The sequence below is a fragment of the Typopeltis vanoorti genome, chromosome 3 (genome assembly GCF_054136105.1).
Source record: "Typopeltis vanoorti isolate ZY-2024b chromosome 3, IOZ_Tvanoo_1.0, whole genome shotgun sequence".
NCBI lineage: Eukaryota > Metazoa > Arthropoda > Arachnida > Uropygi > Thelyphonidae > Typopeltis > Typopeltis vanoorti.
The window spans coordinates 91,218,064-91,237,346 of record NC_143551.1 but is presented as its reverse complement, the minus strand read 5'-3'; the positions used below and the strand labels follow the sequence as shown (position 1 = coordinate 91,237,346).

The window sequence follows — 19,283 nt, the reverse complement described above, 5'->3', positions numbered from 1 at the left end:
ATCTATCCCTTGATTCGCTGATTGGTGGTCACAGAGAATTTCTGCAGATGGTACATCATTCCTCTGCCTGCAAGAGCGAGCATTTATGCCAATAGATTTCCATGTACTCACATGGCAAATATGCCTTGTTTTCCTCGTAAAAACCTAAGTTTCTACGAGGAAAACCTCAGCCTCCCTATGAGACACTGGAAAACTCATTTGATTTAAAAAACCTCATAAAAGTTCCTGACGTCATCGAAGAGAATCCAGCTTGTGTATTTTTCGAACCAAAGGGCTTGTCAACCAACTAAATACAGTATATTTAGTTGGTTGACAAGATATTATACTCGTATCAAAATGCAAGTACGTCATTGAAGAGAATCCAGCTTGTGTATTTTTCGAACCAAAGGGCTTGTCAACCAACTAAATATAGTATATTTAGTTGGTTGACAAGATATTATACTCGTATCATAATGCAAGTATAATATCTTGCCACATTCTTACACTATGTTTTTCAAAATGTTTTGATAACTGGGATGTATTACATTTTAAATCTCTGTACATCGTTAGCAAGTATATGGTTGCAATTACAGATGGCACTCTCCTTGGTAGACTCCATGTAAATTTGCAGAAAGCCATAACTGCTTTCATGTAACCACAGTCGTTATAATACAGGGTGGCCATAAAATAACTTTCGCTCTTTGGAGGCATCTGCAGCTAAAACCAATAAACGGAATGAGACTAAATTTTATATTGAGACTTTGAAGGCATGGGGAGATGATTTCCGCAACAACAACAAAAAAAAGGTTTAGTACCAAAAGTCGCCGATAGGGGAAACTTGGCGCTGGAGGAGCCGAAAACAAGCGGATAATTACATTAAAGGCAGATGAAATGGAATAAGAACATTTGAAATGGAATAATAACATTCGAACGACTGAGGAATAACATTTCGACGGTGTCGAAATGTTATTCGTCAGTCATTCGAATAACTGCCTGAACGTTCCCAATCCCTTTTTAAGTGGAATTGGTGGCGCTGATGTCACGCCTAAATTTCCCTTATCGGCTTATTAGCTAGATATGTTTGTTTGTTAGTTAATTGTCTCTCGCAAATATGTTTTCATTGGCGAGTTGCATTGAGTGAAAAATATGTAAATTAAATTCACTTTTTTTCTTCTTCTGATATTCATTTATGATTTATGTTCTGTTGGTTTCTTGACTGTGGTCGGCGAACCAATTTATATATGGTAATTTTTATTAAATAATAATTCTTATTAAATAATAATGATTATTTAGCCGTTATATATACAAAATAATCCAATAAATCATTTAATAACAACTATTAAATTTATTATTTCATAAACATAATTTAACAATTGATTCTTATTTTTTTAAATAAGTTAAAAAAGAAAGCATTATAAGTGATGAGAAATGTGGAACATTTCCTCAACACTTAACAACAAAAATGAATGGTTATTTATTTATTAAAATTAAGATCGTTGTTATAAGTGTTACAATGAGATCATTGAACACTACAGTAGCTTGTCTGTAGCAAGTCACAATGTTTTTACAAAATTATAAAATATTCAAAATTGTGCGAAGCTTTCCAATGCAAAGGTGTTGAATTTTTCATAAACATTCTTATTTTAGAGATGAAAGAATGATATTCTCTCTCTCTCTCTCTCTCTCTTTCTCTCTCTCTTCTTGAAGACAGCGCTTATCCAGACTGTAGAACTCCATTCTCATAACAGGTCTGCAAGTTAAACAAAATCTGTTAGATATTTAGTGACTGACATAACCAACTATGTTCGTTGAACAGCATTAGACTATGATACATCTGATTACTGAATAAAGCAATATTTAATTTTGTCCAAAGAACACTATTTCATAATATGGAGACATACGAGTATCAGAAATGAACTTCTTCATTCAGAAATAATACCTGTCTCTAATAAGTTTTATCCAAACAGAATAAAATGATGTATTCTGAAAACGATATAAAGAAAGAATGTCTTGAGAATATCTCATAGAGTACCCAAGTTATACAGCATAGAAACCAGTGAAAATGTTCATAACATTACTTTAGTTTCCATAAGGCTAAACCATAGGGTTTACAAAAAAAAAAAAAATACTCGTTTATGTCGTCGAATAAGACGATATTTGAAGTTTAAAGAAATTCTGTCCTAAAAGTCTTCTTATAACTCCTAGTATGAAAACTGAACCTTGATATTGGCGATGGTAAACAGCTTTAAGCGATCGTCTAGCTCCACTAATATCTAATGTGTCCCAATAAGCTTTAGGCATATTAATATATTGTGTATATAAATATACTGGATAGAAATATTTATATATAATTTTTTTCCCACCTAAATACGAATGAATCCTTACTGGTACTTACATGAATTACAATACACGAAACCGAATACTAGTATAATATAAACGTAACAAACAACTCTACTGATCGCACGGGAAGACTCGTTCATAAGTTGCAACAAAGAAAAAAAAAATAGCTAAGGCGACTGTAAGAAGCTGTCAGCGGTAAGTGTATAATTTGCTGTCGTCTTGTACGCCGAATATAGCAAAAAAAAATATTTTGAAAAAAAATTTTGGGGTAGTCATATACACCTAATCTCCTTATACACCAGCATATACTTCTTCAGCCTGCTGAATCTCTAAAGTTCTTTGCTGCGTATATGGACTTCTTCCATTCCTTTCTGTTTGTCTTGAGTTCTTTCATTCCAATCCTGGATTCCCATCTTAGCTGTCTTTTTGGACATTATCCTACCAGAGTGTCCACGGTCTCCTCTATCACTTTCCATCAGGCTTCAGCTTGAATTCTTGTTCAGCAATTCTCTCCTCATCCATTCTTTCCACATGTCCAAGCCATCTCAATCTGCATGCTCTGAATTCATACGTTAGAAGTGGGATCTATGAAGTTCATATAGTTCTTGATTATGTCTTCTTCTCCATTCGCCTGTTGTGCTATCTCTTACAGGTCTATAGACTTTTGTGAGGATTTTATTTTCAAAGATCTGCAACTTTTGCATCTTGGTCTGTTATGCTCAAGATTTCTGCTCCATATAAAACAATAGGTCTAATCACTGTCTTTTGTATTTCTGTTTTAACTCTGCATAAAAATAAATAAAATACTATGCATATTATGCATAATAATAATATACAAATCTGACTTGACTTCAGATTACTAAATACTGTTCATTCTAAAAAAAAAAAGTGTATGGGATCTATCCGATACTCGTTCCATCAGTACTTGAACATGCACGGAATATGCAGTGCAAAACTTAAAGCAATTCATTGATATTGGAAATAGGATGGTTTATCTCTAAAATTTCAACAGCATTTTAATCACAACTCAAGTTCACTACTCTTAAGAACAAGTCATGTTTGGTAAGAGGACAGGAAGCTTTCCAAAATCTATTTCGTTCTAGGTTCTTGAACGAAATAGATTCTAGGATTCTTAGAACCTATTTGATTCCTACTAGGCACTGCTTAATTTTTCAGAAGTAGAAAAAGTTCGTACTTTGCCTTTCGTTGATGTTTTTAAAGACTCAGCTGATCTGTAAAACGTATGCAGTTCTTATACAAAATCTGCATTCTTTTAATCAATACTAGTAATATACTTTTTAGAAGTCTTTTAGATTTCGTAGAAGAAATTTTTGTTTACCATTATTCGGCTAAGATATATACATTTTTGTACTTTATTATGGTATTTATTTTTATCAAGATAAGGCCTTTTTACAGTTTTTTTAAATTAAAAAAAAGGTTAAAGTAAACAGTTAAAACGGCGTCAAAATTTCGAATCGGCTTGTATAGCCTGGTTTTACCGACCTGGCTGGTTGAGTGGTTCAGTTATCCACTTTCCCACCAACAAGCTATAGATTCAAATCCACCATGGACATGATTGCCTCGGGAATATTTTTTGGTAGTAGATGATTTTCGTAGTCCCGTCTTACTGGAGGTTGAAATGGCTTTATGGGAAGAAAAAAACAAAACAAAAATAAAACATAGCTTTACGATCAAACATGGAACTTTTACGTTCCATGTTTGATTTCTAGAGCAGTCTATGAATTATTTGATCCTCAGCCCATTTACGTTACTTATATTAATGTTATATAGGCTAATTCGTGAGTGAATTAACATTAAAAAGCTTAAGAAAAAATTGTTAATCATAATTTAGAAAGAAGTGACTTAAGGCATATGATTCTACACAGAAGCTGTAAAACGTTTTTATTTTATTGTTGTTATAAGAAAGGAGACGATGCTATAATTCAGTCATCTGAGATTCTCATACGATATAGCACTTTCTCTTTACATGCTAAACTATTTTCATCTTAATATTTATTTAAGTGAACAAATTATGGTGATTATAACTGTAATGGTATCAATAAATTTCCAAGTTGTCTGGACAGAAGACTTCATGGAGCACAATTGGACTTGTGATATACTGTTCATGGAATATAATTAAACCATACGAAGGTAAAAAACACTGGTCTTCAAATATCAAATGACTATTAAAGATTAAGAATAATTCTAATTTAAAGGATTTGATTTTTCAAATATCAATACAATCAATTGTTGGTCTAGTTTAATGCTCCAATTTCAATTACCACTTACCAGAATCAATACACTACAAAGTGCAACTTTTGAAATATTTCAACGTAATGGGACATATGAAAGAATAGGTTTAGTCTTCTATTTTATAACTGGGAGCAAAGTGTGCAAAACAGAACACCGCACAAAGTCGACTGGTCAAATAAAGAGCGAGAAAACAAAATAGCTCGAGAATGGACCTTCCATGATAACTCTACGGACTCTATGGGGGTGCCAATATGTAATAGTAAGATAAGTGAACGCATTTGGGTGCTCAGTTAATTTCTATCAAAAAGTACGGTCGAATCTTGAAGATAGGTACCTTATGGTGACCCTTTTATGGTTGTTTGAGTAATTTTGTTCAAAAAATAATCTAAGAAAAAAAATTTTTTTCTTTAGATTATTAAAAAAAATATTTCATTGTCTTTAAAAAACATTTTCATCTTTAATCCAAGAAAAGTTAATAAATTCAAATATATTGAATAAAACTTACTATTACTGCTTCTTTCAGTATGCTCATATAAATTCCCGCATTCTTTTTAATGCATTCCTGCCACTGTAAGATATAAATTAAGTATTAATAAATTTCTCTTAGATTGGAAACGCTTTCATCAAATGCAGTACAAATATCGTCAATATTAAAAGTAATGAATATTTCCTAATACAGTATTCGTAATAGTGGTGATCTGTTTTTTTTTTTATAAATATGTAAGTAGTAATAAGTACTAATAAGAAGACTTATGATGAGCTTTTGCAAAAAAATTAACGGCACAAGGACGATTTTGTTCCCCCCCCCCACCACCACCACAATTTTTTTAATGGGCTCTTCGAGTGCTTTATATATATATAAAGCACTCGCTTTGCATTAAGGGGAAATACTAAGAAAAGTGATCAGTTCTTAATCCACCTTTACAACGAGTTGCCTCAGACTTGCAGTATGTGCAGGCGCAAACTTGACTTACTTGGGAAAAAGGATTAAAAAAACCTAGCTTATAAAATTGCTTGGTATCTTTAATATATAGTATACCCAAGGTAAAAAAACTTTCTACAAATTTATACACACACACACACACACACACACACACACACACACACACACACACACAGTATATAAAATTATATAAAAGTATATATATATATATATATATATATATACAGAGAAAATTTCGAGTTTATGATTATCGCCTTTTTAGGATTTCCAGGGTAATAATAAATGGCAATGCTGTAGCCAATGAAGTTTTAACTGAGGCTCGGCTATTGCCGTTACCCAGCCATGACTAGGGCTCTTTAGCTCAATAACATCTCATCCACACAGATTTTCTTCATTCAGATGACGGGATAAAGAGTCAAGGACTCAGTCCATCGCCCAGTTCTTTTAAGAACTTTAAGAACAGAGAAAATTTCATATTTCGGTGCGCGTGCAAAACTACATGATTATTTTTCAAGTTCGAGGTGTCTAAAACTGTGAAAATTCCATTTTTGTCAATTAGTCCTTATCTGAAGGACTAATTTTTTTTTAGTATTTTTTTTTTTGCTATTTTTTTTCAATTTTTTTATATATATATTTTTTGTATTTTTCATTTTTTTACATAGTATAGAAACCCTGCTCTAATCACCAAACATGAAACTTTTCAAGCCACTTCAGGCCTCCAATAATGGGGGGGACGGTAGTCTCACACACCAAGCGATGAAATTCATCTTCAACCTAAAGGCAATCACAAACATCCATGTCCACAGCGGAATTCGAACCGAGAACCTTTTGGCTAGAGGGTGGATACGCTAACCTCTCGGCCAACCAGGCCACGCCTTTTTACTTGGATATTGTTTGGTGATGACAAAGTAACATTTTAGCAGATTTGATCCGTGAATAGCGAAAGAAGGCAGGCATAATATAGACAGTACTGCTACAAATGACTTTTACACTTTGAGATATACAGGGTGATTCAAAATTCCACGTACAAACTTTGAGGGGAAGGTAGAGAACATCAAAATCAACCATATTCATATAGGAAAGCATGACCGGAAACCTCACCCGAAAGTGACGGGTGGCGCTGTTCGCCAGCGCTCCAGGTGAGCAATTGAGGCTTCCTCATTCAAGCTTTCTACGTCGTACGAAGAACATGCGTCGTTTTACGAACGCTGAAATAGCAGACATGCACCTCGTTTACGGGTTTGCCGACCATAATGGACTAGCCGTAGTACGAATGTATCGTGAAAGGTACCCAAACAGGCGTGTACCAAATGTAAGCATCACCAAATGTTTGCGTATTTGCATCAGAATTTGTGTGACTATGGATCATTCATGGATCGCAGGCGTGATAGTGGGAGGCCACGATCGACGCGAAATCCTGCCATGGAAGAGGAGGTGTTGCATGCGATGGACAATAATCCAGAGACAAACACACGTGCCGTTGTCTCTGCTATACCCGACTGGACTCCCAGAAGTATCGGACCTTTCTGGAAGAAGTTCTGCCGGATTTACTGAACAATGTTCCAATGACTGTGCGTGGGCAGATATGGTTCCAACACGACGAGGCTGCAGCCCATTTTGGCATTTCTGTGCGTCAGTATTTGGACAGGTCCTTTGGGGCGCGATGGTTTGGGCGTGGTGGACCCGTTGCATGGCCCCACGCTCGCCTGATTTATCGAGCATTGATTTCTTTCTGTGGGGGACCCTTAAAGCCATGGTGTACGAAACGCCTGTTGCCTCTGACATGGACCTCGTGGCAAGAATCGCCATCGCCGCTGCTAATATCCGGAAAAGTCCAGGTATTTTCGAAAATGTACGGCAATCAATGCGTCGTCGGTGTCAGGCATGCATCACTGCTAATGGTCGCAACTTTGAGCACCTGATGTGAAACCAGATAAATGTATCCAACTACTATTGAATGCATCACTGCTTTCCTGTGTGAATATGGTTGATTTGATGTTCTCTACCTCCTCTCAAAATTTGTACGTGGAAGTTTGAACCACCCTGTATATTATTAATAAAAATATGAACGGATTACAAAGATGGAAAGGTTATTTTATTATTATTATTATCCGACTTCCATGGAGTCAAAAGACTCATCCCAGGAGTCCTCATTGTTTTACACACACACACACACACACACACACACACACACACACACACACACACACACACACACACACACACACACACACACACACACACACACACACACACACACTTAAATACATTCATCGTTTCCACACTCACTACACTCTCGGGCAACTTAATTAATCCCCAAACTTCTTGTGGTTTTATTTTCTTAAAATATAATAATCTGCGGGCATTGTATCCCAGTTGTCATTTTTTTTTATTTTATTTACTTATTATTATTGTTGGTGTCACTTGTTTATTTTTATTTTTATGATCGATCTGAAAATGTTCACAACCTTTGGTATAGACGGTCGCAGTTCGTGAAACCGCAAATGCACTCACAACGTGCTTCTGCTACAATTAACCTTTGCACTGTCAAGCATCATTGCCATTTTTCCTTGAGTTTAGTTTAGGCTCAATGGCCTGTCACTGTCAAGTAACTCGATATTTCTTATAATTTCTTAGAATGCTCTGATAGAGCGGTGAATTCTATTTGCATAATTTATTATAGCTGTCAAATGCGTATTGGAAGGTTTACCCTGTTTTGCTGGATGGAAAACCTGAGGGAAACACTACCAACCTAGCCAAGATGAAAGTAAAGATTTTTCCCACTTTTCTAAGTCTTTCAGGTTTTTTTTTTTTTTTCAATAAACGCTTTAAAAATGTAAACATTATCTGACGAACCTGCTTCTTTTTTTGACGTTTTGTCTAAATGACTTCAGAGATCATAAATAAAATTCAAGTGTCACTTGCGATAAACTACTTCTTCCACAGAAAACACGAAGGGCAATAGGGACTGTGATGTTGCTTCTACTTGATAATGCATGCACTTCTGCATTTATTCTCCCTTCTCCCCAAAGCACACTAGAGAAGCAATACTATCATCGTGCTATACAGTGTGCCCTCACTCTTCGTGACGGAAACTGTGCTACACTGGACGAGATGGATGTTAGTTATTAAAGTGCTCAGATGAAAAACATTAATTCTGTTGGAAAAAGCCATTAATGGAAAACAGAACCAAGTCTGTATTAAGCGGCAATATGTCGTTTTTTCTTGCTTTTTGTAATAGTGTAATATTATTTCTGTTCACTACTGAACGATAGCTAATTTGTGCCAGATCCCACGTTTCACGTGGTTTCGTTATTATTATTATTTAACTTGTATTATAATGGTTCCTACAGTTCGCATTAGTCTTTTCCTGTATTTTTATGTCATTCTAACCCAAAAGAAGCTGCAAATCTAAGTGACGAAACTGGTCGGTTTGTTTGTTTGTTTACGACCAAATAAACCGCGTGTATAAACAGAGAATTTGTTTCATATTATTTTCTTTCTGTATGCGTTTTCTCTTACCTGTGTTACTATTTTAACTGCCGTGTATTCTATCCTACAGAGGAGCCTAAGCATCTCGAGATCTGCTATGTCTCCGTAGTGGTTATCTTTGCACTGCTTTAGCACACCTTTTAGCTAGATAAAATGGACAATTATCAGAAAGTAGATGTAGTCAGAATTTTTTTTTTTTTATCATAATCAAAGGCAAAATTCTTACAATATTATAATTCAAAGTGAATCAGGTTATGTAAGTAATCAATTATTTTTAATAGTTCATTTTTAGCCGATTGTATTTTTTTAAATAACACATGAATTATTAATTTTGATTTTTATTTAAACATTAGAATTACTTTTTTTATTTAAAAAATCTTTTTTTTTTAATTTCAGATTTTTTTTTTTTAATATGGCGGACTTTAAAGTTGAAGAGCAGCATTTACGTCATTGTATGGTGTTTTTGTTTCACCAAGGAAAGAATGCTACCGAGGCTACCAAAATCATTTGCTCAACTTATGGAGACGTATTGAAGGTTAACAAATGTCAGCGATGGTTTAGAAGATTTGCAGAAAAAAAAATTTTGATCTCTGTGATTGTCCTCGATCTGGAAGACCTCTTACTCTAGATGACGATGCTCTTAAGACTCTCGTTGAATCCGATCCAAACCATACAAGAATTAGCAGTGAAACTTAATTCGTCATGGTCAACTGTCCAAGAGCACTTACATAAGTGTGGCAAGGTTCTTAAACAGGGTGTATGGGTACCGCATGAACTGTCAGACAACAATAAAGCACAGAGACGGACGATTTACAATTCATTGTTGACCAGACTACAAAATGACCCCTTTTTTGGAACGAATCGTAACTGGTGACGAAAAATGGGTGCTGTATAAGAATATTAAACGCAAAAAACAGTAGCTTTCTCCAAATCAAACTCCAATTCCAACATCTAAAGATGGACTTCATCCACAAAATGTTGTGCGTTTGGTGGGATATTCATGGAATTATTCATTACGAACTCATGGAACAAAGTAAGACTATCACAGCAGCCATCTACTATGAACAATTAAAGCGACTACATCAAGCATTGTTAATCAAACGTCCTGCGCTTGTCAATCGAAAAGGGGTAATTTTGCAGCAAGATAATGCAAAACCATTCTGCAAGAATGACTCAAGAAAAAATTAGGCAGTTAGGATGGGGAACTTCTACCACATCCTTCATATTCGTCGGATATTGCCCCTAGTGAGTATCACTTATTCAGGTCCTTAGAACACAGCATAAAAAATAAAACCTTCCGTTAGCAAGACGATGTACAAAGGAGTTTGATATTTTTTGCCTCCAAAGAAAAAACGTTTTTCAAAATAGGAATTCTAAACTTAGTAGATCGTTGGAATAAGATAATAATTAACGATGGAGATTATATAATTGAATAATGTTAATTTTTTTCTTTAATAAAATTTATATTAAAAATGTAGTTCAAAAAATTGATTACTTTTCGGTCCCCCTTATACTTCAGCGTAAAAGATTTTTTTTTCTTAAAAAAAATTGTTAACTTAATTTTCGTTTGCTGAAGAGAATTTAATTTACTTGGAAATGCAGCAGGGAGACATCTAAATACATACACTGAATAACCACTTTATTAATAACACTTCCCCATTTAGGAAAATGAGGTGTTCCTAATAAAGTGGCCACTTAGTGTAGCTCTCCCTTGAAAAGAATTTCAGTCACTTAATTTATCTCTTTTATCTGCTTCTTTATCCAGACGAAAACTATTTCATCTGTCCTCTCAGCGAAAATGCAACTCGAATTAATAAACAAATATATTACAACCAAAGCAAAGGCATCAGTTAAAAAAAAATAAACTCGTATCCCGCTTTCATCACCGTTTATAATATTTGGTACCGCAGAGTTTGATATTGCATTTCTGAAAAGCTCTGATAAACACCTACAACAAAAATGTTTTTCATATAAATTTTTTTATATATAAAATTGTTTTTTTTTTCATTTCTTTTAGGATATATATAAGAAGACATAAAATTAATTAATTTTTGGTGTAGGTGCTTATCAGTAGTAAAATACTCATTATGAAATGGGTATGAAATATCATCCATCCATTTCTCGTCTCAAAGAGGGGTTGAATCTCCTAATTAGATGTTTTAGGCAATTAATACAGCTGGCTTACCACTCTGATGCATCCCTACCCCTTAGGACAAGTATTTTATGTATGAAGATATTATCTTCATACATAAAATACTCACGGAGGCCAGTTTGTCTTAAAAAAGCCCTAATAAAGGTTCGGTTATAGACGGGATTCGAACCTAGGTCTTTCCACATAAAGGGCTCGGTCGAAACCAACAGAGTTGGGGAGGCTCTTGTGTCAAATAAAGCTCACTAATTGAAAACTTCTCGTTTAAAATATTAATAAATCTGTAAAGTCAAATCTTTTGATATGTATAAGCATTAAGAATAAACGGTGCATGTTAACTTATGAATATAGTCAAAGTTGATTTTAGACCAAACGGCACCACTTCGGTTGCAATATACGTTGTATTTCCCCTATGATGTTGGCGATTCTTTTATGAGCGTGGAACGTTCAAAGTTACTTGTGCCATTGACTTTATACTTGGAGTCTTTCTCCACTATAATAACATGTGACTGAAATAAAATTGCAATTCTTGTAATTTTATTTCACAATCGAAGTAATTCTACAAATCTCAATGATTGCTTTTACAAGAGAAAACATAATGTAGATTTAGTCTAGAATTTGGAATCATGTGTAATAGAACCTAACAGGTAGCTTTACGATGAATCAATGGATCTTTTAAGAAGAACCCTTGGTATATTCTAAGAGGACGAAAATTATAAAGGGTGTCTCAGAGTTCAGACCCATATGCCAATTTATTATTTTTTTCTGCACTTTTTACAATTATAGAAAATTAAAACAATTCAACTCCTACTTATATGATGAACTTATGACTCATTATGCTAGCATAATTCGTGTCGTATGCTTCACATTAAAATAATTAAGATCGTGAAGCGTTCTGTCAGATAACTGAATGTTCTCCAATTGGTTTATGCTCTGTGGAATAAACCTGTCGGTTATCAGTGGAAAAGCTCTTATAAACGTTTTTTCACTGTCCTAATTGGAATTCAAAGTGAGGTCTTCGAAATGAAGATGGAAGAATACATGCGTTTTTTCCCTCCCACGTTACGGGAGCTGTTAGTCAATCTTTCTCATCCAAGGAAAACTGCGAAATTTACAAAGAAGGAAGGGTTTTTTTTTTTTTTTAAATCTCAATCTTATCCATGAAAGGTTGATCATGTATCGTACATTTATTATTGCAGATTAAGGATTAAATAAATCTGCTCTGGATACCAAACAAAACTTTTTGAAACCATACCAAATCTTTAATATATTAACTATCTTGCGCCAGACGATCAAAATCATCTACGAGCTAAAGATATTCTCAAACATTTATGTCACAGTGAGAACCTACAGCCTGTTGAATGGACAGCTGATAAGCTATCCACTCGGCTAACCAATTTGGGTTGAATACGTTTGGAGGAAGGAATATTGCACTTCTTGTAATGCGATATGAATATATAATGAAGTAATAAATATTATATTTTTAGTGTGTGTGTGTGTGTGTGTGTGTGTATCGAGATTTGTGAGAAGTCCTCTGTAACAGACATAGTAAAGGGGGGGGGGAATAAACAAGCAAATAAGCAAAATTTAGACAATTAAGAAAAGTAAAAGAAAATTAAGATTAATCTAATGCTTATTTCTAATTATAAACAGTTAAGGATAAAGGAAATCTCAAAATACTTTTGAATGGATGAAATTCACTAACTATTTCAGGAATATTTTTCTTCAGGCACTCGTATTGGCGTTCTGCACCTGCAACACCGAAATTCAAATATATCAGTAAATAGGCTCTCTCTCTCTCTCTCTCTCTCTCTCTCTCTCTCTCAATCACACACACACACACACACACACACACACACACACACACACACTGGTTTCCAACGATTATCGAACTTTTGATATCCTTAACACAGAATTTCGCAATCTCTCTCTTTTCGACAAAATCGCCTACAATAATGAAATTCAAATTCAGATAACTTGCATGTGAATTAAGAAGAAAATAGATGTTGACAAATAGATTTAAAATAGATGTTGACATTTTCGAAAATAGTTCTAAAAATTAAGGTAATAGTAAGACAATGTCCACTAGTAAATAAACTGATCCACAAAATATCTTTCTTGGGTTCCGGTGATGTCCAATCCGGTGTGATAGCTCTGCTATGGAAACAGTCCAGACTGTGTGTGCTAGGACACACAGTCCTACTGCACCATATTTTACTGATGATGTAAAGAAACAGGGGGTGCCCTACTGGATCATTTCCATAACAGAGAGATCACCGGATTGGTCAATTCCTCAATACTGACTGTCATTTTTCTGGTCAGGATATTAGTTCAAACGAGTAGAAGCTTCAAACAATAATGCTTTTGTCATCGCATTCTTCTGGTATCACTCATGTCATTTATTACAGTATATCCAAGCTGGAACAAAGGAATTTAGTGAGTAACCTTTTGCACAAACCTCTAAAGTTGTGGTTGCGAGAACTACTTATTCACAAATCAGAGAAGCACAATACTTTTTACCACAGTGCTATCCTTTCGGCCTAGTTTATGTGATCTATGAAGTGCATGTTTGGTTTATGTGATTGTTTATGTGCTTATAAAGCATATAAACGAACTTTATGTGCTTTATGTGATCTGACTAACTGTGGGTTTGATTTCTTTTCACTAGTCCTCACTTTTCCATGCTTTTAAAATTAGTTACGGCAGATGATTTCGCTGTGCAGTGCCAGGCTGCAGTACGACTAAGTCATAATTAATATGGCATTTTATGTTGAGTACTCATTCTTACTATTAAAATGCATTTCAACTTTTAAAACAGTGTATTTTGATATTAAGAATGAGTCTCAATATGAATTGTACAACTATAAAAGTTAGAATTTATTACATTATCTTTGGATTTTCATGTTTAAACAGATGTTTTGAAATTCTAGTCTCGCACATGCCATTAAACTCAAGCATAACTTACTGTAAACTAAAAACTGCATTACTCCCAGTGTCATGGATTCGAATCCCGTCCGGAACGGGGGGAGGGGGGAGGAATGGCCCTTTACAAGGACTTTTCACCTGAAGGCGTGTTAACCGGTCTCATACGAAGGTGACAGGTTTGTCCTCCTGGAAACGTTTTATAAAAACGTCCTATGACAAGGAAGTATGAAACAAACTTCTTCTCTGAGCACCTAAATTAATTTGTTAATTTGTCATATAGTCAAATTAATTTAGGTGCTCAGAGTACCAAAAAAGTAATTGGAAACTAAGTAATACAACCATTTAATAGCCCCTATCCCTTTTCCTATGTTTCAAGTTTAAGAAACGTAAGATGGTGTTAGTTTTTTAATTAATCACAAAGAAATTACGTGATAAGTAGCTACTATTTAATAGGCTGAAACGCTGCACTTCCTGTTTTTTTTTCCCTGCTTTTTTATGTACTTCCTCAATTTTCTACTCTATCATATCTCCGAAAGGTAAACTCTAAGTGCTGTCCTCAGGAAATGATTGTCCACCTAAACATTTTTTACCCCTTCATTAAGTTTTTTTTTTAACCTTTTGTGTCTTAGGTTTTGGTTACTCCATTTATCGCAAGTTCGAAACTAATTTGCAGACACTAACTCTTAACTTCAATTAATTTTTATTTTATTTTATTTTTATTTATTTTTTTTGTCACTTATTTGTTTCAGGTGTGTTGTTGTTGTTCTTTTATTTTCGTAAACAGTACATGAAAAAGCTGCCGACGTAATCCCGCTTGGAAAAAGAATACAAAGCCAGTTAAAAAGTATCACAATTAAAGTTAATTTTATCTTTCGTTTTATCTGTTTTTTTTTTTTTTTTTTTTGTCAACTTTCGTTTCGTTTGTTATTCCAATTTTGTTTAAACTTATTCCAAAATTAGCTTTACTGGAAAGTTTTCCTTAAAAAATAAATTAAATTAAAATTAAAAACGTACGCCAAGCAATAAGGAAATACACTTCACATAATTCACACATATTTTTGTTTTGTTATTAAGTTATAATCACGAGTGTTCTGTGTTGTAACTCTTTCAGCACATCCCAATATATAATTAGGACACTCTTAAATAACAGCATTTTTTTTCTGCTTAAGATTAGTAATTTTTTTTTTTTTACTTACCTGAATAACAGAGTGTGTCTCTTAATTGCTATGGGAATATGAAAATATCGCATTAATATTTGTTTATTCTTTACATAATGTAATTAATTACTTTAATGAGATCATTACTAAAAATTCTCAGTGTAATTAGTGAGTAACCATTGTATAATAAGTGATATTCGATATAAATAAAATAATACATTTCTAGCAACTACTGTATCAATTTTTTACTTTTATTTTTTAGTGTTTATTTATTTATTATTTATTTTGCAATTACAACAAAAATGATGTAACAAGTGAATTGTTACATCATTTTTGTTCATCCATGCGCATACAAAACTCAGAAACAGGCTGAGTTTATATATGTGCATTTAAAATTAAATTTACTCGTAAATAAATAAAACGAAACAGAATTCTATCACAAAATAAAGTATAAACGTGTATACTTACAGGATTTTTCATTATGTTCATGCAATTCTATGTAAAGGAGAGAGAGAATTTATATTGCAAAGTGAGTATTACAAATAACACTAAAAAAAATTAATATAAGAAACAGAAAATAGTAAGCAGTTGTAAAGCGATAATTTCTACTTAGAAAGTAAATAAAATACTAATCATCTATTATTACATACTATAAATTGTAATTATTAACGATATGAATTGATGTGAATTATTATTCTTAATAGCTGTTGTATGTATGATAACTCAGAATAAATCCAGGTTAGCCTATGGGAAAATCAACCATAAAATAAGATTACGCATTAACTAACTTAAAATCCATGAGACAAAACAGCACCACAGAAACAGTAATTAACACTCTGCCATATTCACATCGTTTAACATGTTATTTCAAGTAGCGAATAAGACGTTCTTTAAAAATAGGCCTAACTTTTAAGTTTTGTTATATGCTCTACAGCAGGGCTGTCCAACCTTTGGTAATCCGAGGGCCGCATTAAAAAAAAAAAAAAAAAAGATTTAACCGAGGGCTGCATCATAATGTGTATCTAGTAATTTGGTAGCAACGACACACCTCGATAGCTGAACAAACGAACAACACTCATCACGCGCTCACGTTCCCCGTGAGCGGCCAAAGCATGCGCCTTTGAACGAAATAGTAAAAGAATGCTTCTATGACACATCTAATATTTGAAAAACACGTGGGGTATATAGTGATGTAAACACACCATATAAACTTAACAACATCGCGATTATCGATTAGTGATGGAATTAAAATATCTATTACGCACTCGATTCAAATTGTTATTTTATTTTTTTCGCTTGTGAAAATCAAAACCCACAGGAAGGCCGCACAAAATCGCACCGCGGGCCGCATGAGACCCGCGGGTAGCTTTGGACAGCCCTGCTCTACAGTGTAACATGTTTATGCTAACGCAAAATGAAGAGCATTAAATATGTAAATCATAATCGAGTTGACCTTGTATGTAGATGGCCTGTGTAGCTTAGTGGAAATGGTGTTCCCATTCATAGCGCTAGACTGCTCGAAAAAAAAAAAAAAAACAAACTTAAATTCTAACCTACTACACGAAAATTATTTGGCCTTTTTCTACCCGCTCCCGAGTTAGGCGATCTTTGGCACGGACAAGTGGGATTTTTTCTACCGAAACTAGGCTGTTTTTTTTTTATTTTTTGTCTCGTAAGCTCAAGAAAATCGATCGTAGAACCCACACTATTTTAAACAATAACGTATTGTTTTAGGGTTAGATGGCGACACTTATTTGCCATCTCTTTACTGGATGTCGCTTAAAATTGGCGATAGCCATAGCCCAGCTATCTCTAAAGTGATAGGTACCGGTGGAGATTGAACTTCCCACGGAGTCTCCAAAAAGATAGATAGGGCTAAAATTGGCGACTGCTTTAGAAAATTATTGAAAATGATAGAAATGAAGATTCCTAAAACACACACACAAAAAAAAACTAAAATATTCTGCCTCTTTGGTTCAGAAATTTCCACTTCAATTTAACCATCGCTTTACTGCAGTTAGCTTCTGAATACGATGGCCGGCTAACGCTGAGGGACTCTATCACAAGTTTTTTTCATAAAAAAAAAAAAAAAAAAAAAAATCAGCTAACGCCTTTTTATTCCCGTATACGGGAGTAGGCGAGGCCATTTAGCCCTATCTAACTTTTGGAGACTGAGTGGGCAGTTCAATCTCCACTGGTACCAATCGGAGATAGATGGCCCAAGGCTATCACTAATTAAGCGGTACACAGTGAAGAGAGACGGCTCAAATGTGCCGCCCTCTCGTGGTCCCTAACCTTAACACGATATATTTAATGTCTGAAAATAATGTGGGTTCTACGGTCGATTTTCTTGAGTTTACGGGACGAAAAACCCGAGTTTCCGGGAGGAAAAACCCGCTTGCCCGTGCCAGAGATCGACTAACTCGGGAACCGGTCGAAAAAAGGCTTAGAAAAATTTCCTCTAGTCGGCGACTAGATTTGGACCACCAAATCCTTTCTTCATGCGGTCAAGCGCTGTAGAGTGCAAACGCCACTTCTACTGAGCTACACAGGCTCTTTTTTCATTTACAGGCAGTTTTTTTCATTCTGTGTTTAATTAACAAATAACACGATATCCTGAAATGTATTTGAGACAATGATGTGATTTAGGTATCTTCCAAGAAAGAACAGAAAGATATGTCTAAATCCAGTTTTACGAGATTGTTCGTTTTCAGGAATATCGACAATTCATAAATGGCATCCCACATTTGAAGGACCGATTGGAATAAATAATTAAACTAATTAAAAAAATGATCAGATATAATAAATATAATTGAAGGACAGGGACAGATGTTTACAACACTCTTGACAACTGTTCTGCCAAATTGTGAGATCGCTAAATTTTAAGGTCCAGTGTTTGAAGATAATAGCACAGCTCTGGTTTTCATAGCATGTAAATAGAATGATTGCCCAAACAAGAGCTTCAGTGTAAATAGTCCCCCAAAAAAGTGGGAGGAGTAAACAAATTGTTTATTGAGGAGATTTGCCGATCGTTTCTGAGGTTGGAAGAAGCCATAATGGACCTAAATCATTGAAGATCATGATGATGATGATGATGATTTTAATAGTAGAGCTGCTACTCTTTAACGTTACTTAATTTTTGAAGTATGAAGTATACTAGAGAAAAATAAAAGAAGCAAATATAAAAGTGTACTGCACGGATACAGACACTAGGACTCACTAGCCATCTTAGAAAAGTACAGTAATTTAAAACAGTGTAGGAAAAAATACTCTTATATAATACATGTCATTTTAAATATGCCGTTAATTATGGAATGCTTGAAAATACTACTGAAAACAAGATGTATGCTATCCTTACAATAGAATAGATTCTGCTGAAAGAGAATGAAAAAAGAGTACTGGGTTTTTAAATGAAATATTACAGAAGATCACTGAAGATATCATATTTAGACTATCAAGTTTAAACATTTATCTAATAATTACAACCTTTAGATCTTCATGAAACAGATGGACAAATTTATTTCTTGTTTTGGTCACTTGGCTACACACGACTGCCGTCATACGTCTCGGGACTTCTTGTATGTGTGGGGCTGATTTAAAAATTTAACAAATGATGGAAGTGTGAGGAAAAAGGACCGTGATATAGTGGCAAATAGAGAAAATGTAATTACGAGAATAAAAGGAAGACACATGAACCAGATAGTACATATCGTGATCCAGTGTCTGCAGCACCTTTGTCAAGGGAACTCCGGGACAAGTTTGGAGCAAGCATTAGAATTATAAGGAAGAGACCTAGTGGAACACAGTAATGGACAAATTCCACAGCAAGACCTTTTCAATATTGGTGAAGATAAAATCCAGTGGTAAATTTTTATGATACCTGTATTTTCAGAATTGACTCAGTGGTTCTAAGGAACTAAAAGCATATGAAGAAGAAGAAAATTTAGATTAAAAGTATATCAGTGTATTTGTAATCTTCAGTAGCAGTTAATTTTTTTCCAAGGCTCAGTACCATTTACAAGAAACGATTCACACAAATCAAATG

At 34.3% G+C, this 19,283-nt stretch overlaps 1 protein-coding gene across 1 annotated transcript in view; it reads right to left on the bottom strand.

Annotated features, from left to right (window-relative positions):
• Positions 1 to 1,597: 1,597 nt before the first annotated feature.
• The window catches only part of LOC150108381 (uncharacterized), a 54,516-nt gene continuing 36,830 nt past the window's right edge, over positions 1,598 to 19,283 (bottom strand). Inside the window, exons 9-14 of the mRNA XM_090390456.1 lie at positions 15,707 to 15,733; positions 15,278 to 15,305; positions 12,862 to 12,908; positions 9,038 to 9,151; positions 5,078 to 5,140; positions 1,598 to 1,729 (exon numbers count right to left, since the gene is read on the bottom strand). Coding sequence (XP_090246582.1) covers positions 1,694 to 1,729; positions 5,078 to 5,140; positions 9,038 to 9,151; positions 12,862 to 12,908; positions 15,278 to 15,305; positions 15,707 to 15,733 — 315 coding nt within the window. The 3' untranslated portion in view covers positions 1,598 to 1,693. The remainder of the gene's footprint in view (positions 1,730 to 5,077; positions 5,141 to 9,037; positions 9,152 to 12,861; positions 12,909 to 15,277; positions 15,306 to 15,706; positions 15,734 to 19,283) is intronic.